Source organism: Argentina anserina, chromosome 5 (assembly GCF_933775445.1).
Source record: "Argentina anserina chromosome 5, drPotAnse1.1, whole genome shotgun sequence".
Lineage (NCBI taxonomy): Eukaryota > Viridiplantae > Streptophyta > Magnoliopsida > Rosales > Rosaceae > Argentina > Argentina anserina.
The window spans coordinates 4,221,931-4,247,177 of NC_065876.1; the positions used below are offsets into that span (position 1 = coordinate 4,221,931).

The 25,247-nt window shown below is 38.0% G+C and overlaps 4 protein-coding genes across 6 annotated transcripts; all 4 read right to left on the minus strand.

Moving 5' to 3' along the window:
• Positions 1-378: 378 nt before the first annotated feature.
• Positions 379-5,036, minus strand: LOC126793100 (protein BONZAI 1-like). Its single transcript, XM_050519532.1, has 16 exons — positions 4,835-5,036; positions 4,428-4,475; positions 4,174-4,322; positions 4,024-4,072; positions 3,756-3,812; positions 3,438-3,626; positions 3,190-3,324; positions 2,764-2,825; positions 2,550-2,649; positions 2,363-2,477; positions 1,952-2,028; positions 1,732-1,869; positions 1,472-1,636; positions 1,244-1,357; positions 1,022-1,118; positions 379-918 (listed from the first exon to the last, which is right to left on the minus strand). Exons 1-16 carry the CDS (start codon positions 4,982-4,984, stop codon positions 824-826), a joined length of 1,740 nt encoding a protein of 579 aa, XP_050375489.1. The 5' UTR covers positions 4,985-5,036; the 3' UTR covers positions 379-823.
• Positions 5,037-7,331: 2,295 nt separating this feature from the next.
• Positions 7,332-10,039, minus strand: LOC126793102 (uncharacterized). 2 transcript variants are annotated; one of them, XM_050519534.1, is made up of 5 exons: positions 9,913-10,039; positions 9,096-9,493; positions 8,670-8,789; positions 8,192-8,586; positions 7,332-7,703 (listed from the first exon to the last, which is right to left on the minus strand). In XM_050519534.1, the coding sequence occupies exons 2-5, from the start codon at positions 9,483-9,485 to the stop codon at positions 7,448-7,450; spliced, it is 1,161 nt and encodes a 386-aa protein (XP_050375491.1). In that variant the 5' UTR covers positions 9,486-9,493; positions 9,913-10,039; the 3' UTR covers positions 7,332-7,447. The 2 variants fall into 2 exon arrangements, with proteins under 2 accessions (XP_050375491.1, XP_050375492.1); XM_050519535.1 differs by having other exon boundaries at positions 9,832-9,971.
• A 526-nt stretch (positions 10,040-10,565) lies between these two features.
• Positions 10,566-14,822, minus strand: LOC126793101 (uncharacterized). Its single transcript, XM_050519533.1, has 7 exons — positions 14,537-14,822; positions 13,732-14,113; positions 13,422-13,578; positions 12,814-12,858; positions 12,038-12,200; positions 11,489-11,859; positions 10,566-11,256 (listed from the first exon to the last, which is right to left on the minus strand). The coding sequence occupies exons 1-7, from the start codon at positions 14,726-14,728 to the stop codon at positions 10,938-10,940; spliced, it is 1,629 nt and encodes a 542-aa protein (XP_050375490.1). The 5' UTR covers positions 14,729-14,822; the 3' UTR covers positions 10,566-10,937.
• A 1,036-nt stretch (positions 14,823-15,858) lies between these two features.
• Positions 15,859-23,738, minus strand: LOC126793570 (protein MEI2-like 1). 2 transcript variants are annotated; one of them, XM_050520129.1, is made up of 15 exons: positions 23,329-23,738; positions 22,634-22,821; positions 22,421-22,466; positions 21,493-21,831; positions 20,693-21,069; positions 20,368-20,526; positions 20,118-20,234; positions 19,859-20,010; positions 19,562-19,647; positions 19,054-19,449; positions 17,807-18,458; positions 17,083-17,167; positions 16,930-16,998; positions 16,639-16,818; positions 15,859-16,515 (listed from the first exon to the last, which is right to left on the minus strand). In XM_050520129.1, exons 2-15 carry the CDS (start codon positions 22,709-22,711, stop codon positions 16,393-16,395), a joined length of 2,859 nt encoding a protein of 952 aa, XP_050376086.1. In that variant the 5' UTR covers positions 22,712-22,821; positions 23,329-23,738; the 3' UTR covers positions 15,859-16,392. The 2 variants fall into 2 exon arrangements, with proteins under 2 accessions (XP_050376086.1, XP_050376087.1); XM_050520130.1 differs by having other exon boundaries at positions 22,421-22,467; positions 22,665-22,821; positions 23,329-23,737.
• Positions 23,739-25,247: the final 1,509 nt, after the last annotated feature.

The following is a 25,247-nucleotide window of genomic DNA, read 5'->3' on the forward strand; positions in this document are numbered from 1 at the left end:
TGTTCCCCAGGTTGTTAACACTTTGGGTACCGAGGTCAAGATTTGCAAGAATTGGCAATGCCCTTTCACATCGGCGAAGCAAACTCCGGTGGTCAAATCCCATCAAAGATCAACCAGCAAAGGGATCGAAAAGTAATTTTTTTATGAATGGAAAAAAAATCCACAGATTGATATGCCATGTAGCAAAGCTGCAAACGTTTACAAAATGAATGACGAAAAACTTCACTTGGTGCCACTGTTTACATGCCAGGCACGCATCAATAGAATATCTGTAGTTTCTGGTCTGCTCAGAAATGGTCAGTCTAATGAAACCTATAATTTTGAACACATGGGAGTTTACAAAAACAAACAGTAAAAAGAGCCAGCACAAGTTTGGCGGAAAGAAAAAGACCAGGAAAAAGGATATATGTAATATTTGAACACTTTACAGAACTACAATCTTCATACGAAAAACCTTGTATTTCTATTCTGAAAAGTAATATTCTTCACATCTTTCTCCAATTGTTGATACGAAAGAAATGTGTTCTCACTGCAGCGAACAACCTTCCGTTCACATTGAGCGCCTCCAGTCGCAGAACCAAAAGCCTGGTGAAGAAAAATTATGTGCACTTCAAGTTGGCTGTCTCCATATACTACCAGGACTGTGCGGCTGCAGGCATCATTACCAACTCCGACATAAAATTGTTCTTTGTGATGATGGACACTAGGATTACCTTGAGTGCAGCAACCAAAAAGGAATAGTAAATGAAAACCTTCAGGCTCATACTGCATGACAATCCAGAGTAGAACTCGATAATTTTCATATGTACAGTTGTTTACATGTTCACAAATTTGGTTTAATATTTCTAGATCGCATGTAAGTCAGAAACTGAGATGGTAGCTCCGCTAAAAGCGCCTGAACAACGGAAATTTCTCCACCTGAAGTCCAAGAACAGCTATTCATCATGAATCAATTGCTAAAACATACTATAATCCTTCTGTTAGTTATTTAGTACATGCATAGTTGTGTACTATGACTTACTTTGTACATCTCGGAACGGAACAAACTGCACTATATCACGTGAAGCAACACGTCCAGTTGTACTTTCAAGCCTTTCACCCTTGTCAGCATCCAAAATCTTAACAGCCAAGAAGTGAAAAGATTACTTATGTCTAGAGTTCTAGTCAAGTATCCACCACAAACAAAAAACTATTAGTAATCCTATGTAAGATTTTAGCATTATAGCAGTAGTTTGTGAGATACCTCCATTTCTTTGAAGTCTGCTCCTCCTACTCCAACAATGAGGATTGACAATGGCAGGTCAGATGCTTTCACAAGGGCATCTTTGGTTTCTTGGAGATCTGTCACTACTCCATCCTACAGCAGTAAAATTGTGAAATCAAACTGTTTGAAACTGAAGAAAATGGAAATTTCGAGTAAGCAAAAAGAACTGTGGATAGTATACACACACATTTAACCTATAATGCTCACCGTGATTATCAACAAAACAAAGTATTTTTGTCCACCATTCACAAGAGACTGGCTGGCAATTGATGCAGCATTAGTAATTATAGGTCCAAAAAGAGTTGGTCCAGCAAGAGAAACATTTTGGAGGGCACTTGCATATGCCACCATAATTCCTTGGATTCCTTCAACCTGAAGAAAGCAGACTTGTATAGTCCTTGATACAGAGAAAAATTGCAGCAGAATCTATGGTAACAAAAGCAAGTCCTGAATATGAACTATCTCACCTCACAGTGATGACTACTTCCATTCAAGTTGAAACAATGAGACACTGGACCATCAATTGGTCGGGCTCCAAATCCCCAGGCTGGAAAGCGCTTGTCTGAATCATAAAACTGCAACACCTCCACAACCTCAATGATTGCCTGCAAAGAATTGTCATGATTATATTGGTCTATAGAAAGTGATGTGTGTGCACATTTGTAATAAAAGGGACCTGATTCTCACTCTCTGGTATGCATTGGTTCTTCCTGAAGGATCGATATAATGCAAAGAATCGGGAAGACGAGGGTTCCCATTTGAAGCTGATAATAAAGAAATATGAGAACTTGAGATTAAACATATCAACTGATTGATTCACTTTGAACAAACTTACATTTATATGACAGAAACTACAAGGAAAGATTAAAAGTAATAAGTGAGAAATAGTGTTAACTTATGATATACTAACCGCCTTTCCCTAACAGCTTTTCAGCCATGCTATGTTACTGTGCTTTAATTTATTAGTTTTCGAGGCTGAAAAAAAGCTAGTGATAATCTGAATTCTATCCCTTTATTTTTTTTTAACCATGCAGACACATCAATTTGATTGCAAAAATAAACAAAGAGATGGTATATTAGAGTATATATTGAAAGTACCTGTAAAGTCAACAGCCACCATGAAATTTAATTCACAGCCCCCAGCCAAGTAATCAAGGAATGTGTGTTGGACACTCTCAGTAAACTTGTCCACAACTAGCTGGCTCTTCAATGTCTGCAGTGATGTTGGAGAACGTGTAAATTATGAGTAATCTCTGGGAAATCAACTTGAGAATAACATAAATACCTTGTGGTGATCATGCCCAGCAGCACTGGGTATAAATAAAGTTTCTCCTTGTCCACTAGTATGAAGCTTTTCGAGGTCGGCCAGTGATTTTTGAGTTTTTCTGTTTGTTTATAAACAAAAGCAGAGTTTTGTTAAGAATTGAACGAATAACTACACCAACAAAAAGCATAGTCCCATCTTAGAGAATGAGATGAAAGAATATATATTTATTTACCCAATCAAATCATGTTTGCCATTGTTGTTGAAGTTAAAACACTCTATTATCAAGGGGCTGTCCTGCAAGGTAATTAGAATAATTAAAATGAGAAAGCTATAAATAAACAGAGGAGACAATACTCACATCTGTATTATACCATAATCAATAAAGAAATATGGTTTCATATCAGCGAACAAATACATCAAAATTATATCATAATGATCTCTTAATGTTTTGTCACATGATTATTAAGGTGGGGAGTTCTATATGCAAACTACTGTTTAGAGGGATAGCAGAGCAACATACACACTATGGACAAGTTCAGTTAAACTGTGATGTTAGTTTTAGCAACCAAAAACTTGAAATATCCTTTGGTTATGGTAAGCAAAACCAGTTAACTAAATCTCCATGTTATACCACCAAAAAAAAAAAACTTGCTTATACCTTGCTTCCAACTTGTTGAATATTCAAATATATTGGCTTCCATGCAGGTTTAAGTTCATTCTTTATGACTTGTGTCTTGCAAACTGGAATTGTGATCCCACTCTCGACAACTTTTGATATCACTAAAAAAGGGTCCTGGAAGACAATTCAAAAACATGAACCATTTCCATTTGGCAAAGAATGCACTAGTACGAATAATTCACCTAATAAAAGATAAACAAATATATAGAAAAGTATGAAGTCCGTACACTTTTAGAGAACATATCCTTGTATTCCAAATCTAAACACCTCAGACTCATCTCTATTGTTGTCTTTGAGCTAACAGACTCCTCAGCATGTACAATGAGCTTTCCACGGTTTCGATTATGGTTTGATCTGCTTGATTCCTCTCTATATACAAGATCCAGGGTTAATAATCTGTCTGATTTTGCAACTATCTGCATGGGTAGAAAGACAAATCAACAGGAAAGAGTATCAGATGCCAGACCTTCATGTCCTTTCAATATATATATAATATTATTGTATAATTATTTCACAGAGAATGGTCAATGGTTACTATATCACACCTCAGACAATGCACAAGTGGCCTCGCCAAGAAACTGTTGTTCATCTAGCTTAAGCATCTGCACAAGTAAAACACTCCACTAAGAACCTGCTATGGTGAAGGACTCGGATAAGAGTGACATGAAGAAGAAATTTATTATTTTAGGCCACTATCCCAAAATGTAAAAGTACCCTTGCCTCAATCACAGAGAATTTATGATTACAACAGTCATTAAAAACTGTATCCTATGGAAAATTTGGATATCCAGGAAGAGAAACATAAACTTGTACCTTCACTTCCACATTGTGAAACTGAGTATCAATGTCATATATGCGAAACCTGTTACAACAAAAATTCACATTATACCTAACTGCAGATGTGTGAACCCTAAAGCTGATTCACGAGATTTAGAAAGAGATCAACTAAAGCTTGAAACTTACACCAATGTCTGTACGACCTCAAAATGATATGTAACATTATGCTTTGTGATCCATTTCGGATTCAATGAATTCAGAACAACTTCAGTGCGGCCAAGTTCTACAAGTCCTCCATCTCTTCCTTTTGTATAGACTACCACCATGGGATCACTCTACAGAAAATAAAGTTCATGAATAATATACTGACACTCGTAAAACTAAAACAAATGCACAGAAGAATAGCTTATGGAGTTAGCAGTAGAATCAGAGTAACAAACCTTTGACAGCACATCGCGATCACGCAAATCTATAGCAGCCAAGGACAACTGTTGCAGGAGATAAATGTCAGTGCTACAGAGCAACAACACGACCTAGCAAAACCTCTAATGCTACTAAATCTTCACAGTAAAAACACAGAAAAGGAAGAGAAGAAAAAAGTAACAAAAACAAAATTCCGAGCAAGGTTCAATTCTACATTCCAACAACTTAGACTGCGAATTCAAAATCCAAGTCTTCAAGAACAGTCTCAGTCCTTTAAAATTATCTCTCAAATTCTTTGACTACATTGGCTCTTAACAGCAGTCAAACAGCTCAAACTGAATTCAAGTCTTGAAAAAGCACAACGATCTCTAAATTGAGCTCAAGTGCTGAAACAAGAATCAGTCAAATTGAAGAAATGGCGAACCTCGATCTGAGAGAAGAGGCCGTGGTAGCCGCGGGACTTGAGGAGGTGATCGACGGCGTCGTTGTGAGCGTCGTTGGGATTACCGAGGGAAGGGGCGGTGCCACCGACGGCCGTGCGGCCGCCGGGGTCGTCGGAGCAGCAGTTGCCCATTCCGGAGAAAGCACTTTGAAAATAAGCAGCAGCTGCCAGGCAGATTCTCAAAGTCGAGAAATGAAGAAAATTAAACAAAAGAAAACTGCTGTGTTTATGTAATTTATAGAGGGGACTTGCAGCGATTAAAGGAATGGCCCACCGTTTAGAGTCTGTTTAAAATTGAAAAAAAACGCGTTTGTTTTGGCGTCACAATTTTTAGTCCGGGAAAAGAAAATTTGAAGATTAGTTGAACCACTAGCCTCACAAACGTATTATGATCATTTAGTCTAATGACGTCAGTCTTCCCTTTGTAAAAAGTTACAAGAATACGAGTTAATTAACTAAAAATGTAGCTATTTTAAAGCCATCAAGGCTGAGTAAAACTATTACAATAAATGTACATTTAAAAATTCTCAAACACACGGAGCTATAGTCATAAGACTTACACAAACTTGAAATAAACACCGGGCATGCGCAAAAGCTTAGTGACCACAGGAGAGTTGGAGAAACAGCTAGCCATTACTCTTTGCATGATTAATGATTTTGAACCCAAAAACAACAAGCTAAAAAGAAATGGAAATTAGGTTTAGTATTGGGACATCCTATTTTGAACGGAAAACGTCCGATGATCCAATGGCATATCCGGAATTATCACATGGGATGCTTACCACTTGTAGGATTAGTCGTATTTAATAGTTAACTAGGTAGTTATTAAACTATAGTCATTTATTTTAATCTGACTCACCCTTGGGTCCATCTCACTATATATATATATATATACTAGTATGCTCTACTAGATCTCCTACTTTTGATCATTCACTATTGAAAATATTGACTAGGAGCAAGAAATTGATCAACGGTTTGACTAGAGAGAATAGCATTTTCAATGCTTTGGGTGATATACTTGAATACGAGAAGAGAATCATGAAATGGGAAGCACATAATGATAATAGCCTTGATTTCTTTGTGGACAAGCAATACAATTATATGAGGAACGAGCCATTAGTAACAATCAAACTACTTATCAAATTTTCACCCACCGCGTATACTAGTTCGCAAATTTAAGACCATCGTCACTCCTTGGATGGAAGTTAATTTTTTATCCCGATTTCCAAAATTGAGCCCGATAACTCAAGTCTTATTAATTTTTTTTCTCAACGGGACGTAAAGTTAATAGAAAAATGTTCCTTCAATGAAAATACAAAGAAAGTATTTATCTAACAAAAAAAAAAGACAAAGAAAGAGACACAAAGGAGACGTCAGACAAGGTAAGCTAAAGGGAAAAGCGTCATGCATGCCTGTTTAAGTGTTTAGGTAGCATAATAGGGTGTGATTGGATACCTGCTCACTACTAACCCCGTAAAAGCAGATGATAATTCTATTGATAAATGATGATTATTACAGATAGACTGCTAAGTCTTAAAAAAGATTAGAGTATTGAACTAAAAGTCTAAAACAACTGACCCAAACTAAAACAAAACAATCTCATTGACGATTACACTAGTTTTTCTGCCCCCACCCTTCACAGGGGCTCTTCAATAATTCAAGTAAAGACTTGAGATCCAGTAGGGGAGTTCAAAGATCTAAAAAACGAATATGTGATGAGCTGTAAACTCAAACGTTTTTTAATACACGTATGCATTTTCGTAAGCTGATTCCACTCATCTAAAAGTGATACAGTAGTCAAAAGCTTACAAGTTACGACTGATGAGGAAATTGCAACAAAAAACATTATGTAGTGGAGAATCCTTGTCATCGGCCATTGTAAAGCTCATGTGAGGTGATGGCATTCCTGCCTAGCTGGTATGGAACTATGGATAGTTCTCCGAGTCAACGATAAAGAGAGCCGGTCAACCACTAGACCATGGATGGTGTAGATAAAAAAAAGCTGTAGTGCAATGTGACCACATTGGCTTTCCTGTCATTCCCTATTGTATGTGGAGAAATTTCCAGACAAGAACTAGTAAAGACAACAGTGGAGGACTTGGTACCCAGAGTAGACAGCAATGGATGGGTCTAGGTCAAGGTCAAGTCGACGTCCCACAATTTGAACTGATCCCACAAACCTCATTCATCATTGTAGGTGAAGCAACAACTGATTTAAATTATGCTGACAAAAAGCACTACTCCAGAATCCAGATTATGGCCCTTATACCACATACTGGTTGTTTAAAAGGATGATAGTGATGTAACTGATCATTAGGCATTGATATTCAAAGGGAAGCAATAGATCAAAGCAAGTGAACATGTCTTTTTCACTTACCAATTGATGTCATGGCATAATGCGATTAGTTTCACCAAAATAAGGGATCTACGTTAGTTCAAAAGACTACGATTTCAATCAAGTGGAATGCCGCAGCATCACTCAAAGCTAATCTACGCATCATGTTGCTTCAATATATTTATCTTATAAATGTAATTTGCATATATCCAGGACTCACAGTCAACTATGACCTGCAAAATGAATGCTGCCTAACCAGTTTAAATTTGCAGAGTCCAAGTATTTGATGATGAAATGGGAAGAGTCATCACAGCAGGCCCAGGCTCTTCGAATCTCAATGGATGTTGTTGTATAGGCTGTGTATCATGATGAGCTGCAGGCACTTGATAGAAACTCTGGTGTTGAGCAGCAGTCTCCTGCATCTGCATCTGGGTCTGTGACGGCAACTGATTGTACCGATATCTCCAGTCAGTGTATTGATGAGCAGGAACCACAGCCTGTGCAGCAGCCTCATACCTGTGGCAGGAACAACACCACCTTGACAACTCAGTTCTACATTACAGTCAATTGACTATAGTCACTATACATACATGTGAAGATCAATTAGCGATCCAACCTCCAAAACCTTAAAAGATATCAAGAAAATCAATGCCAATTCAGCTAGTATGGAAAATCTGGCACACTTTTTCTTAAGCTTGCGCTTCTGCAATGCACTCTCGGCTTACTGTGTTCTCCAGATTACCTAATTTCCATCTCTTTTCCTTTTCCTTTACTCAGGAAAGTCATCCAATCGTACTTTACAAGTTAATAGCAAGTGTTGATAGAGCACAACTCCCCAAACATGATTTTCAAACTATGGAAGGAAAATTTCCTGGTTAGGGGAAAGTTCCAAGTGACCAAAAAACAATCCTAAAGTAATCAAATGTTGTATTGGCAAACATTTACTAAACAAAGATGCATGCTGTGGTTACAGTATGGGGATCAAGATGCATAAGGAGAAATACCTTTGATATGAATTGGGTATTTCATACAAGTGCTGTTGCCCTGCTTCTACAGAATGAGATGTCTGATATGGAGCTGAATTAGCTTGTGGTTGCACTGTAGGATTATTGTGGCCCATCTGTGCTGCATATCCATAACCAACATGTTCTGGCTGCGTGACACTCATTTGAGTATACTGAGGCTCCAAGGCTGGTGAAGTAATTCTGCCATACATTGAAGAATAGCTCGGAGGCAGTGACGCTTGTGGATTATGACTGGAGTTTGTCATGTTAGAGTATGGATACCTTGAAGGAGGAAGCCTTGAATGGGATTGAAATTGATCCTTTACAGGGTATTGGTCATATATAGCAGATGATGGCTTTGTAAGAGGAACGAACATTGATAATAGATGGCTTACCTGCATGAATTAATCAACTACAATTTGAGTGCAAAAATCCAACTTTTTAAGGAATAACAAATCAAATTGATATATAATCTTACTTGTTGGCTACTGAGAATTGGATTAAACTTTTTGGAGCCTATCTGGTAGTTATTTTGAATAGCATGCTTGAAAGAACTCTCTGGCAGAGGGAGACATTCCTTGTAGATATGGAATCTCACCTATACACAAAATTTGAATGAGTTAAAGCTAGTTTTAGAGGGTAATGAAGATGGCACAAGACAATTGATGCTTTCCACACATTCAGAAAAGGAGAATAAAGATTGAAACTGAACGAGTTCACCAGCCACCAATTCAAGAGTTTCAATGAAAAGATTTGATTAGTTTGTCAAATGAAGCATGTAGCTACCTGAATCACAATACGGATATTTAACTCTCTAAAAATGACGCGGTTCACTAATTTAGATCTTAAGCAGATACCCTCTTTTTGCTCTGGAAAGTAATATGGTACGAAAAGCTAAGCTCACCTGAGCCGGGAATTTCCCACCAAAAGCAGCTGGCTCCCAGTTCAATCTTCCAGCAGTGGTTGCTTCGTAGACTCCATAAAGATACTTCACATCGTAGTCAAATAGAAACAGCTTCATGCCTGGCTTAATCTTCTCAATAACTTCCCTTCTTCCAGCAGGAAGTGCAAAAACACGATTCATGTAACATTCCGGTTTTGTTCTTCCATTACACATAAATATGTAACCAGAAAAATCGTCCGAATTCATGTAGCTATTGCACACCACCACTTGTTCCATTGTGCGAACTCTACTTATGCCATCACCAGGAGCAGAAATGTGACCATACCGACGACTCATAGGCGACACAGCCGAGCCTTGGTATTCCAACTCCTCATTTCTTCCACAGTTCATGCCGAACACTAAAACGAAAGCAGTAAACAACCATCACTTGATATTCCAAGTTACAATCGAAACAGAAACCGAAAGCTAGCTGAAAATTGAAGCCCGTAAATAAAGAAACAATTACAGATTACAGCTAAATGTCCTTAACTCAATAAACTCATTGCATATGAATTGTTTCATTTTCTGAAATATAGCTACTAACTGAAAGTAAAAGCATGCGAAATGTGGTCACATGTTGCCTGAACAAATATCCGATTCAAGTATAAACTGTCTGTAATCAAAATTACGATGATATAATTGTGGAAACATACAATTCCAGAAACCAAATTGGGTAAAGTTAGGGTTAATGATTGACCTAAATTGAGCTCAGAAGTCGGAATTAGAGAAGCTGCGGAGGAATTGGTTCGGTATGTGAAATTGGAGAAGGAGAACGCACCTCAGAGACCAAGTTTGGAGCGCCAGTGGGAGAAAGCTAAGACGGAAACCCAGAGAAAGAGACAGAGCAGATTTACACACCAAACTTACTTTCTCAGTAAAATCCAAGGCATCCAGGATGAACCGACCACTCTGCACGTGGCAAACTTTATTTTTTTATTATCTTTATTTATAACAAGCTGCCTAATATCTGCATCCATTTTACACTTTTACCTGCCCAAGCATCCGCCTAGCCCACTTAGGCGCTTGTTTTGAAACAGTTTTGCACGCCTAGTCCGCCTAGACGATTTTTTTTATAACATTGATTTGTGCATATTTGTCATTTTGCGTGTGCGGTTGGACTGCACTCATGTTTGTGAAAATGTCAAATCCAATTATCTAGAACTCAGAAATAACCGATTTGAAAAACCGTGGTTATCTAAACTGAGTTCACAAGGAGATGAAGAGATGAAGAGATGAAGTGAGCGAGTTTAGAGTTTATTATATGTTGCGAAGCAAACTTAATTCAATATGTTAGCATAGTACATAATGTTTATCACTTCAATAATTCCCCAAGTCTTGGCCGAGTCCGGTCGGTCCACATTGGCTTAACGGTAAAAGATCAATCGCCATAAAATTTCGAAGCCAGAGAGCAGAGTACAAGAACCATAGGAATCGACTCTAAAAAACATATCGTATTATTCTTATGGTCTGTTCATACTCTTTTACTTGGATGCAGCAACCAGCAGCTGAATCATGTCGGGAAGGGGTTACTTTAAAGTCTTGAACCCACCAACATGCCGAGTTTCCTCAAAAATTGAATCCCATATATACTCATCTACTTGGCCGTAGTATCATGTCCTCAAAATGTTACACACAGTTCCCCCCAACATTTCAGCAGCACTCAGCTCAATTCTTACAAAATGCCCTGTTCCCCCCAAGAAACAAGTAACCCCGCATTCCATACCAATCCGATTGAGGAACACAATATGAAGGATTAGTTCCTCCAGAGGAGGTGGTGGGGGAGTATCTGCTGCTGGCTGGAGTCTATGAGATTTTGTGTAAACCAACCATCAGATCAGAAGATATAGAAACAAGAAGGGGGCTAGTGTGGAGCCATACAGCTTTGAAAACCCGTTTCTGATGAGCTTTAATGGATTGTGAAGGCTTCTGAGCGTTATACCTGATATCAAATATGTGAATCATAGGATCAGCAGTACCGGATGAGATGTACAAACCATCAGGAGACCAAGCTTGATTTATCAGAGCCGACTGAGAATCACTGCTCTCTTGCTTCCACCCAAAAGCATGTATCTCTATTTGCCTGAGTCTGATATCATAAAGTCGGAGCTGCTTCTCGTGGGTGCTGCATATGAAAACAAAGGGAGTAGCTTGAAATGATGCTGTGTAGCAAGTCTTGCAAGCCAAAAGTTTTACACAACACTGTTGTATTCAATAACAATCCACAAATACTAGTCATCGATCATGAAGCATCTTAGCAAAAATATGACAAAGCATGCAAAGACAAGTACTACAAGACAATTTTCAAGAAGGCTAATGGCACATGAGATTCTAGCTTCAAAAAAGAGTGTTCTCACCCTGCTTGAACCATGAATAGATTAAAGTCGCAAGGATTTGGCAAAACACTCATGCATTTGCTATCTATCTGATGCTTGAACTCTGTTCTTTCCACATTAGCATCAAAACCAACAATCCTCTTATCTGCTCCGACAGATAGAATTATTTGCTTTTGCCACATCCCAGCAACGCCCATGACAGCAGATGAATGTATACTCCTATGCAATTGCTTAGGTTTCCAGCCATTTTCTGCATCTGTCTCTTTCCAGAGTACGACAGCATGATCACTACCACCAGTGACAAAGCAGGTATCCTCCCACGGAGGGAAAACTATGCTGTTAATAATTCCTTTCACATGAGGCTTGGCTTCCAAGAAAGTAACACGAGGTTTCTGTCAAATACAGAACAGACAAGAATCAGAGTTGAAAATTATCTAAAAGAGGAACTTGTAATCCACAATCGAACTAAACTTCTCTATTGGAGCTCTGTAATGCCCCCATATAATTCTATGTATTACCAACCGATATGCCAACAAACAATTGAGACATTATTACAACCACAGCCCTTACCCCTTGTGTTTTATTTAGATTCAGCACTGATACTTGTGATTCCCCACCATCAGCAGTATACACAGAAAATAGGCTGTTTCCATGGGGATGCCAGGCAATATCTTCTGGCCATCTTCGTTTAGTGGATTGGCAATCTGAAGTACTAAGTAGAGAAGCACCGTGTCTGCAATCAAAACAAAGAAGATAAGTTGGGCAGAGGAGAAGCACCTGACCCGCAAAACTGGAAACAATAACACACATGGACACTACAAAACTGGATATCAATTTCACACTTCCACATATAAGCAAACAGATGACAACCCAGACAGCGCCAGCACCAGTTTTTAACACGTGGAAACAAAAGTGTTGACACTGATTGTGACAGGCTGGGATATTGGACAACATATTAAAGAGTTAGACTGGTTTGCTATAACTATTACCACCTGGTGTGCCTCAAATAGCTTTCAGGTCGTACTTTACCAGAGTCACAATGACAGAAAAGATCAGTTCACATCATTAGTCAACTACGAAAAAATTTCTTCCAGAGGAAACTCTCAATAGCATACTTTATATGAAAATTGGCCAGCATTAACTTTTCAAAATGAGAGCATATTTAATGCGTGTTCATCAACTCTTTCTTGTCAAACAAAATAATTTATTTGCATATATCTTTATCAACTGCTGAAGAGTAACTAGACCTTTTGTCTCATTTTCCTCCAACGTATATTGGTACATAGCAAGCAATGCAAGCAAATTTTGGAACTAATCATGTAACAGTATAAAAGTTTGGACTTTACCCTCTGCCTTGAACTTCCCACAAGTTGACTAGTCCATCCAAAGCACTGCAATAAAAATCCAAAGCAATTGTATAAGATTAAACCGTGTTGATCAGCATTTTGTGCATCTAGTAGCTCTGTGACAGAATAGGAAACAAATCTTATTCAATCTTTCTTTTAGGTTTTAGGGCAGCTCACACAAAATATTATACCAACAAGAAATAAGAAGCAATGGTTCATGTCTCTTGATCACTTAAAACTTTTAGGTATCATCAACTCAGTGTAAAAGAGCACATTGTAGTTACCAACTTAAGAACAATATCCAAAGCAGAAGCAGCACAACCTTACAAAAAAAATATAAAAAAAATAGTAATAAATGCTCTACCTGAATGCAAAAAGGTACAGGATACTTAAATTACAAAGGCATATCTAAAGGTTCAAACTCAATCATCACTATTAAACAAAAGACCACGGCCAGTAGAACACATAACGTAATCTTATAAAAGCAAGTTCTATAATTTTATTAATAAGGAGTGAAATTACAACTATAGATGTTATGCAGATTGATTACGAATTAAAAATAGAGAAAATAAACACTTGTTCCTTATAAATGGTAAAGTTATTATTACCTGGTTGCAAAAAGCTGATCATTCACAGGACACGAATAAAGACATCTCAGCTTCCTCTTGTGATGACTGGATATATGATTGCTTGAATGGCACTGGATTATAGAGGGTCTGGAGCTACCACGGACCATTGGAATTAATTCTTTATGTTCTTTCTCTTCTGAAATACAAATAATTTCCCAATCAGAAACACACACGCGCGCAATTGGGTAAAAAAAATACACAACCAACTATTCTGAGCATGTACCCTAGTAAAAAGTAATCAAGAACTTAAGGTAACAACAGGAGGCCAGTCAACAGCCAAGAGTCTTACCGAATTTCCGCTTTGTCCCTCTATCTTGAACTTCAACATTCTGCTTTGACGAACTTTTATGAGACTTATCTCCTTTTTCTTTGCTAGCACTGTTAGACTGACTAGAAACTGAAGCACTGGCTTGAGGACTAGAACTAACGTGAGCCTTCCCACAGGATCCTGCCACTTTCGGAGGTGCTCTTGGAGCGACCGCTGGAATTAAAAGTTCTGTTTTAGATTGAGGCTGGCTTCTTAAAGGGACAGGACTCATTGATCTGCGCTCCTCCTTTACACCTTTAATTCCACTATTGGGAGTAGCCTTACACGACACTGACTTGTTTTGAGATCTAAGTCTAGCCAATTTAGTTTGAGACTCCTTCAACCTCTTCTCTGCTTCCTCAAGCTGCATCCATTTTCCAAACAGATAATTAGAACATAACGTCCCTCCAAAACGCACATCATGGATCCAAAAAACGTAGCAACACACTCATCACAGCAGATAGCATCAAGCTTAGCTGTTGGTGATTTTCACTTCATCCCACCACGATTTAGATTAACAGTGAGTTATAACAAAACAAAAGGAATCGATTCTCAAACATCATAGTCCTCATTTTACAAAAACAAAAAATGCACAACCTAGTTAAAACCACAACCAATGTGAACAACAGGCACACATTAGCTCAAAGACAGCAGCTGAAACTAGAAACTAGAAACCAAAAACATGTCAACTCTTCAACTCTTTCGGAAACACAATAAAGCCAAGCAAAGAAAGCACAAACAAACACCATCATTTGACATAACATGAAGTATTGAAATTAAGACAAACCTTGGCTTGGTAATACACGAGTTTCCGGCGATTGTGTTCGACTTCCCGAGTGCGGTGCTCGATAAGAGCGACGAGGGAGTCTTCTCGGTCCTGTCTGCTATCAGGGTCGCCGTTCTCTTCGGCCGGCGGCGGCGTCATCATCGCGTCGTCGTCGTCAATCTCTACGAGGGGCTTATTGGGAGGAGCACTCATTGTTGAATTGGGAATAGAGGCGGCCCCTGGAAAACCCAAAGTTCATTTCAATCCGCCATTAATAAAAACCTTGCTCATGTTTTATGGGCCGGAAATGGAAACACTGTGAAATTCTACATTAGAAACTGCACCTAAAAAGAATATGTAGAAAAAAGAAATAGAAATGGAATTTGGAGGGGTGTGTATTGTGAACAAATGGATATACTAACTATCACATTAATTACTACAACATTTCACTCTACCAAAGTTCAATATTTTCGATATATTCTCTTATATTTATTAAAAATATATATATATCTTATGCGTAAATATCTTATTTGATTCTGTATCATTTTATTCTGTATCTGCGATATTTCTCTAATAACATAAGATATCACTGATATTTCTCCAATATTTACGATATATCTGATATATCCTCGATATCTTAGAAAAATATCTGAAAAAATTCACTTAAAATATTTAATCTCAACGTAAGGATGTCTCAGACTCTTATAGAGGAGTTTTTTTTATTAATTAATCACCTCGATAATTTTGGAACATGAATGATATTTTTTTCCGATATTCCCGATATATCTCTGATATCTCTCATTAAAAAAAACGATATATTTACCGATACTGATATTTTGAACCTTGCACTATACTAGAAAAAAATTGTCAAATAACGATTGGTGATCAATCTTTTGTAGAAGCTACCATGCACGACGGTTACTCATGATAACATACTATTAAGATTTGTGAGTCGTCATCATGCAAGTTTTGTACATCAAATTTTTGACACAATTGCAATGAAATCAGTTTTTATTTGTGGTAGCACCAACAATGTTTTACTAAAAATTTTATTTATTAAGTGAATAATTAATTCTACTTTGTATAATTGTTTTCTTTTTCTCAGATTGTTTTCAGCCCTCTTTTAATAAAGTAGTCTGCTAGGAGCCCTAGATAGTGGTTAACTTCAAAGAATTGCTACCAAATTTTCATTTTCTTCGTTGCCAATTCCAACTAAGAGAGGCTATTGCCTCCTTCATATGCCCTCCAAAGACGACCATCAGTGAACAAATATCTGCAGGGACAGGTTCTAATGTTCTAGGTAGCTATAAATGAGTTTCACAAGTATTGTTTAAGCTTTCAGGTTGCAACTGAGTGAAACTTAGCACAAAAAGAGAGAAAAATACACCCCAACGCACACGCAATTAGGTTCAAAAAGGATCTCCGACAAAAGATAATACAACCAGAGTTTCAAGGACATTAGCATTTCAAAATTTTCAACAGTACTCAAAACTGATGTGGTTCTCTAACCGTTGTCAAGCAGAAAAAGAGCCCACTTTCAGAAAGAGAGAACAAAAAGGACAAGTGATGAGCAGTCTTGAGAATGCCTATACATCAAGACATGGGTTCAAACGAAGTCTCCAAAAATTTACGTCTAAATTAAGCCATCCTCTATACTTGTAGTTGGCTTTGAAACGAAATCAGAGAATCGGAAAATTGGGAGAAGTGAGGAGGCAGCTCCCCTTGGTCTAGGTAATCCAAAACCTAGACGACGAAAGCAACTCCTTTAGCCAAAAATGAAGTCAATAGACCACCCCTGATATAGAGAATTGGAATGGTTCTAGCTGTAGTACTCCGACATAAGGTTCAATGGTTAGTTCTCTTGGTTGAGTCATTCCCTAGGAACTTTCCTCTCCATTTGCAGATGAAGAAGGGCTCCATAGGTTATGGCTTTCCTCATAGCCACTGGTCCGAGACCTTCCTGGTCTAGATCGAATGTGGGTGCCCATTGGAAAGGGTTCCTGCATAGACATGATAATAGGAAAAAGAATAAGAAATTAAATATAAGGGTTGAAAGAGACTAGAGTTTCATGAAGGACTACATAAGGATTTAGAAGTGGAGAACAGAGCCTTGTATATCTTACCGGGTCTCCTGCATTTGGTCCATCTGTATGGAAGAGTATAGGGCGACAGCGTTTGTCCTCATTCATTAAGCTTGAATTCTGGAAATGAGCAATAAGAGCAGCTTTTCCCTGAATACGAGCATATGCAAGTGTTGCAACCTTTTCACTGTTGAACTTCTCCCACTTTTTGCCATTGAATGCCTGCAAGGATGTATAATCCATTTCACTTGCCAGAACTAATAATAGTGTCACTGATATACATAGGGATTTTATCCATTTGAGCATATGAATGACATAGTCCGCTGGTCAAACCTTAAAGAATGGAACAATCTGTTGAGGATCAACCATGTTGATGAATGCATATCCCACATTGCATTTGTTCTGTGAAGAATATGCACAAACTTTAGAAACAGATACACATGATCTCAACCCAAAGAAAGACAATTCAGCAAACAATTATCTTGCCTTGAAGTCAATTGGCAAATAAATAAAGTCATATATTCCTCGGCAGTTCTCATCAATCACTGCAAGAAGCATCTTTGAAGTGTACCTGTACAACCAATCACTAGTTTAGCAAACCAGGAAAATTCACCATGTACAACTGAAAAAGCAACATATACAAAATTTAGTCATTGCAGTTATGAGATCCATGTTGGCACTGTCATGACTTTTATCACTGTAACCAGGTATTTTCTCTGGTGTATTATGGAAGATACATGTAGGCAACTCTTAATTAAATCATAGAGCAGCTCCATTTCTTTTTATCATTAAAGCAATTATGTAATAATGAGGACTAGATTGCGCTAAGCAGTAAGTACTACAGTTAATGCTTTCTTGCTTAAAGCGGTAGCAGAAAGCATGAAGCTTTCTGTTAGGCTCATGACTTAAGAGTGTTGATATCGGAAGGCATCAACCATATCTTACACAGAAGCTATAGAATTGCTGCAGGGAATAATCAGATACAATTACCATGACACGAAAACATCCAACTAAATATTTTGACACATTACATCCTGCAAGTCTTTGGAAAGAAGAAATGTGAAATATACTCTGGAAATGTGAAGTACTTGAGCAAAGCATTTTTTTGTCAGAAAATAGGGAAGCCCATCCAATAAAAGAACTGCCAAATGGTATAGTGCATTAAAAAGATGCGAGAATTAAAAAAGTTAAGGGATAATAGTATGCATACTTGTTGGGAATGTTCTTAATCATCAGTGTGGTTCGGTTGTCATCGCCACGCAATATGCGCTCAATATTAAGTTCATACTGTTTCCTATCAGCATTATGAGAGTTTGCTTCACTTCTACGGTGAGATAGATTTCTGACACGTTCATTTGGTGAACCAAAAGAGGTAGGCATAGACATCATTGAATTCCTCCCAGGAAACATGTGGCAGAGCTCCTGTGAAGAGCGTTGCCAGGTACTTGTATTCATGTCTGAGCAATTTCCACTAACAAGAGAAAAGATGTTGCTTGAAGGAACTTCCATTGGATGCAACTGGGGACTACTAGGAAAACAGGCAAAGCTAGGAGAACCCAGGTGAAGACTAGAAGTGTCAGGAGACTGTCCTGAAAATGCATGTCTTTCCCAAAGGGAAGGATTAACTGCAGGGGCTGATCCAACATGGTGGTGGACAGGCGATGTCCCATTCAGCATATGGGGAGGTGTTCTAGGGAAGCCAGGCATTTGTTGAAAGCGATGAGCATGAGGACCATTAATAAATGATGGTGAATTCTGCCACATCATGGGAGTTGAAGGATGCTGCTGATAAGAGTTGGAGTTATTCAAAACATAATGATGTCCGCGAACCCCAGAACCACCATTTCCAGATGATCCAAAAGCTGCATAAGAAAAAACTAGTAAACAACAAACCAAAATAGGTACTAAAATTTTTAGGAATTTCATCAGCCAAAACCTAACAATAATAACAATGAGAGACTATCTCTAGGTTCCATCGTGTAGTGCGCACAGAGAAAAGCAGATTAAGAACCTGTTAGTTATATTACTGTAGCTCATGTTGCCCACAATAGCACAACTTTAAATTGTGTCCAACAAAGAGACACAGATAGCACCGAAGAAGTAAACAGAAAACCAGAGATGTACAAGTGATGAATTCATTACTTGCTACATTATCTCTTACAGGCTGGAACAGAAGGGATACACGTAAATAAGAAAATACAAATAAATGTTCAGCGCACAACATATGCTTCCCAGGTAAAACCAATAAAATAAATATAACGGGATGTTTTGATATAAAGCAGTTTGCAAGAAGTACATATAAAGAGACTATCGATTCGTATTCTTTATCCTTAAGGTCATGATTCTAGTTGTAAAATCTAATGCATTGGAATGCACCTTATCCGACTTATAAATGATATGATAACCAAATTTGAGATATATATGTGAAACAATAGCAGAGCTACAAGAATAATTTACCTCCTCCGTTCAGTTCCAACAGGTGCCCATTTGCATTCATTTCACGAGTGTGCCTCCTGTCTGTTCCTTCAGTCAATCTAAGGCCCACATTACCAGTCGCTCCATTATTGTTGGATGTGACACCATGTGCTAAACTGTCATGATACTCAGGAAGGGAATGTGGATGAAAATTAGGTATGCACTGGTTACCAAACTTAATATCATTCAGAGAATGGTTGGAATCAGGATGGCAAAAGTTATTGTCCGTAGATCCCACTCTCATTGGAGAGGGCAAGGTTCGGGGAACACTTGAACTCAGATGAGTTAATGCATTTCCAATAAATGCATTGGAAGGTGATCGAATTGAAGAATGCAATCCCAGGTTAGATTCATTAGCCATTCCAGGATGGAGGGTTGCTGAAAATCAAACAAGAAAACAATTTTTTTGTGAGACAACGAAAACAAATTGAAATAACTAGCAGCAGACAAAGACAAATTGAAGCCATAATTCCTAACAGAACAATCATACCGTTGCATCCTGCTGATAAGTTGTCTGATGGACTATGGGAAATATTGAAAAATTCATCTTGCTCCTGCTCGGAACCTTGACCGAAACTGCAAAAGCAATATTATTTCTTAAAAGTAGAAATTTCCTTAAAATCAAACATGACAAGTAGAAATGGAACAGTGATGAGTACTGATATAAAACCAGAAGAATGCAGCAACAGATCAGACGGAGAAAAATGTTGCGTTAAGAACAAAAACGCTTTACTCAATAAACACTCAGAAACTCAATACAATAATAAAGCAATAAGAAGAGTTCTACCCCCTTATGACGCCCCCTGGATGGCTGGGTTCAAGCTTGATCTGCCTGCCACCAATCTCACTCGTATTCAATGCATGAACAGCAGCTTCTGCCGCTCTAACATCATAAAATTCTATCAACTTGTTATGACGCTTGTTTGGAGCATCACTGATCTGGATACAGAAAATAACAGCCACTTGATGTCAAACTAAAATTAAAGAACAAGAAACTTCATGCCTTAAGGGAAAGAAATTAACAGAGAATCACTTGATCGTCTTACCTCTTTAATTTCCCCATATGATCCGAAAAGTTTACTCAGTTCATCATTAGAAACAGAAGAATCAACATTGTATACCTCAAGTGTTCCTTGGTTAACATCTTTATCAGAAAGGTTGTCCTGGATATACACAAGTCGATAAAATGGAACAACCAACCATCATTAGAATGAATAAACAAGCCAGGGAAAAGAATTTGGTCATAAAATCACTACATACATCGAAAGTAACTAATAAATGAAGTGACCACCATACCTTGGGTATTGAATAATGTATGTCAAGCTTCCTACGCCTCAGTGGCTTACTCTGCAGCGATCTTATTGCTTTTTGGGCGGCCCTTATATCATAATAAGAAATCATAACAAACCCACGATGCTTGCAGGCGGTGTAAAGAGTTCGGATATCGCCATATTGCTAACAAAAGAAACAAAAAAATAGGGTCAATTGTCAATTTAAATAATGAGGTAAACTGCTTTGACTTGCTCACATGGACTCATAATATGTATATAGTTCAAAAGTATATATATATGTATATATATCTTGATAGAGAGAGAGAGAAAGAGAAAGGAGGGCTGTGTACCTCAAACAGATCCTTCAATTCCAAATCTTCAACGTTGCTATTGAAATTTCGAACAAAAAGTGTTCTAGAAGGGTGCTCGCCATAGGGGTGTTCACCCACAAGTGAACCATTACAACCACCTTGATCATCTCCTTCTAATTCCATGCCACCACCGCTGCTAAAAAGATCAAAATCTTCAAATTCGTCCCCATTTTTAGCATACACAGTATTACCCAGACCATCTATCATGCCAGTAAACAAATCATTTTCATCAGGAAGGAGATTTCCAATGGTTTTTGCTTCCATTTCTTCAAGAGATTCAAAGGGTTCTTCCTCATGTTGGGAAGCAACGTTATTTGTAGATTGATGAGATACAAAATCGTTCTTTAGAAGTCTCACTGCAAATAGGGACGAAAATGTTAAGACAATGAATAAGCATATTTCTGGATATTGCTTATAGTTGAGGGTAGTGTAAAGGTAAATAGAGTAAATAAATTGATTGGAGGATATGCAGAAGTAGAGAACAGATTAAGCCATCTGGTTGTAAAGACAACATGAAGTTTAGAAAGATTTTGAAGCTACTGACATGCAGCAACCTTATTTGTGTAACCAATTCAAGAAACCTTCGTGTAAAAGATCAAAAGTTTGCAGTTTCTTTTGCAATCTCGCAAAGGATGATAGAGCAAACAATTGATGCAATTGCCAATGAAGTATAGAAAGTTTGGCATAGACAAGCATGTTCGACAAAACAATATGGTAACACTACCCCTCAACGTATCAAAACAAACTTATTAGGCATAAAAAGGATAACAAAATCTTACACTTTCTAGTAAAAATGTCCGACAATGAGCTTGAGAACAGACTGCTTTCATGCTGAGCACCATTAATAACAGTTTTGCTTCCTACCAAGCTATGGGATGTTGGCCTTGTGGGAAAGTCTGACCACAACTTTGGATGATGATTCATAGGTCTCCATGAGGTCTTAGAGGCTTCGGCAACTCCTCCAGTAATGCTTAGCCTTTCTGTGTGCTCCCCAGCCAGAGTCGATTGTGGCATATCAAAGTAATCCACTGATTGTGCACCGACTGGAAAAAATCTTTTTGAGGGTAACGAAGGATCAAACATGCCGCCAGCTGCTGGCACAGTTCTATCCACTCCCACTGAAGTTCAGAATTGAACAAAAGAAAAGGGTGGTCAAATATCTCACATAGACAAGTATACGGTTACAGATTCCATAATATAGTTTGAGAATTCAGAAAGACATCTTGGCGGGGAATAGTAACCTACACAATTGATTTACAAGTTATTCGCAAAATTTATACTTTTTCAAAGTGATCGACTTGATTTCTACATCCTAGTTTGAACTTGAAACCATTCATGTAACAACCAGAGGTTCTGTTCTGAAATTCAAACTACGGCCAGTTGTGATATGTCCGACCAAATGAAAGCTTAATGCTCTTAATAACCAAACAAAACTGTGGACCCTGCTAACTCCTGGGCAAGTGTTTTGAGTAAAGAGACAACTGAACTTATCATTGAAACACGCATGGTGGTTTGTTAATACGTAACGGACATGTTTGGTTGGGAACTCTTTCAACTGGTAATGTCAGGTTGGGAGATTCTTTAAGCAAATAATGTGGTATAACTAATCTATAGCTAAAACCCAGGAATCAATAAAAACAGAAAAGCTGGACAGGGCAAGACAAACTAGCTGAGACTTCTCAGACAATTAATGTACAAAAGGCTCACCTTGGTGATCAGGCATGTTTTTCAGCTTCTGAAATCCAACTTGTCTCTGGTCAAACAAAATCGACAAAGAGCTAATCAGACAGAATTATCGAAAGAAAAAAACAATAATGTGCTTAAAAAAGCGAGAAAATCTATAATTAAAAAAAAGCGTATGAATCCTTAATTTAGACAAGAGTGTCATTACATTTAGTAAAGATTCACAACAGTCTGTACCTCGGAAGGAAAAGGAACTTCTTCATAGAGGTGGGAAGAGACAGATACACCCCTTTGATCCATCATTTCAAATGGCATCGTGCAGCACTACGAAACCAGATATTATTGCCCGGAAAATACACACGAACAGAATTAAAAGCTCCAAGTTTCTCACTGGCTGATTCCATCTACACCACATGCTTCCTTGCCTGAAAATTGACAAGAAACAACACCAAATTAATGAAAATGAAGATTAAGCTAAACAGAAAGAGAGTCTGCATTTTCGAAATCAAGTAAACTCAAGTCATCAGGCAAGTCTACCCAAAGGTTGTGAAGATTGTTAATTTTCTTAAGGGCGTCCGAAAATTGGACGAAAAAAATGGGATAATGGTAAACCCAAATGTTAAGTAGGAAGCTGCTCTGATAATGTTTGCTTACCTACCAAAAACCAAACCACAGTTGACCAGACCACAAAAAAAAAATAAAGGAATGAAAGCAAAATCAAGGTCAAATCTCTATCAAGCTTTCCTTACTTCCTGAGCAACCTAAAACGAACCAAATTGCCGCAGAAAATCCCAAAATCAAGTGCAAATCCAGCAAAGATCAAGAAATTCAACCGTTGAAGACTAATTTCACAACTCCAAACCCCAAATTTGCAGCCAAAATTTTGAAAAAGCGAAACAAGAAAGCGAAAAAACGAAGAAACAAAGTCTGACCTAGTCCAGGAGAAGCCGCAACAGCACAATTGGTCTCCATAAGCAAAATTCAGCTCAGAAACAACGAAAATCGGAAAGAATAAAGGGAACGCTATGATACAACAACGGATCTCATCTCAGCAGTCCATCTCCGGCAGCATTGCACCTCTCTCACTCACTCCACACCAAAATTAAGCTGGCCGCTGCTCCCCGCACTCAAAATTGAGCAAATCGGAGCTCGGTACCGGAGCACATGCCGATTCAGGCGCGAACACGATAGGGCGAGCTGGCTGGCTGCCGGCGGTGGCCGAGTAGCGGAGGGAGAGAATAAATAGGGAGCTGGTTTTCTGATTTGTTTAATCCAAAACAGAGAGAGACGGGGGGGGGGTTAGTTGGTGGTTTTGAAATAGAAAAAAAAAGGTAAAGATGAAAAATTGAGGAAGAAGAAAGAGAGGGAGAAGAAGACAAAGGAGAAGGAGAGAGAAATGGGCGCCTGCGGGGGGTTTTCTTTGTGTTTGTGAGTGGATAGAATCACAATACTGAAAAATGGAAACTAAAAAATAATGAAGAAGAAGAGCTGTGCTTGGCCCTTTATATTCGGCGGAGTGAGTTGGGGAGAGGGAGAGAGAGGACAAAACCAGTCAGCCAGTCACGCTCTTTCTTCTTTCTTCCTTTCTTTCTTCTTCTTCTTCCTCGGGCTCTGTGGAAATGGCCCGGACCCGGACACGGTTCTGGCGGTTCTACTATTCACCCTTTTTGTGTATTTTGTTTTGGTGTTTAGTTTTTTGCTTTGTTTGTAATTATGGGGAGGCTGACCAAATTTTTCTTGATATGGATTATGGAAGATGGCCTAATTTAATGGATTAGGATTTGCTCTTCGTTAAGACGTAAAGGGGATAATAACTCTTTTTTTCTATTTTTAATCTTGATGTTTTGTTATTTGTACTTATCCTGTGATTGAAATGATAGGGTACTTAATATAGAATGTGCGATCAATTATTAATGCGTCATGTATTGTAAAGACACGTCTTTCTTTTCATAACAAATAGGTGTTACAACGCACGTGTGTTATGTGACAATGTGTGTTATGTGACAATGCACGCACTGCGTGATATGTATTTAATTCGATTAATCAGATTATATTTCATTTTATTGTTGACGTGTGTTTTTTTATATAATGTTTTACTATATTGTGATTGAATTATAGTTAGGTGCAAAGATCTCATTTGTCAAGCACACCTAGTGTTATATCTTTTGTTTTTTGTATAACCGTTAATCATTTATGCTAAAGTAACCACACGACTAATGATGAAATTTTGCCAAAAGACATACTTTTTAAAATTAAGTCTAACCAATCCTAACATGTCTTACAAGAAGTAAAAGTAGTTTGGATGAGATCTCTCATATTTGCACTCAATTTTTATTTGAAAATATATCCTCATTTTTTTATCACTCCGACAAATTTTTATTTATTTATTTGTCTTAATCAATCCATTATCATTATCAATTAACCATCCATGCACAGTTGCACACTCCTACCTTCAATAAGACAATAGGATAGAGTTAAAAATCGGTATAACTAATCGGATCCAAAACTAGTCGACAACTCACACACTAAATTTCGGACAACACCCAAAAATAAAAAAGGATTATTGCAAGGTCGTTAAACTGCACGATAAGTTTGGATGGATTGGATTGTCGATATAGTTTAATTAGCACCATTTCATTTCGTAACAAATGAATTCCATTCCGGCCAACTCGAGGTGAGTGTCGTGTACGAAATGTTTTGGATTTGAGAACAAACCTCAAACTCAAACACAGCCTAATAAGATTGTCTTCCTGCGTTTTCATGCTGTCATTTGTAGAAGATGATCTTACCTCTTGTCTACGCCAAGAACAATAAGTTTAGGAGTCGATTCCTTTTTTTAGTAAAGCTTCTC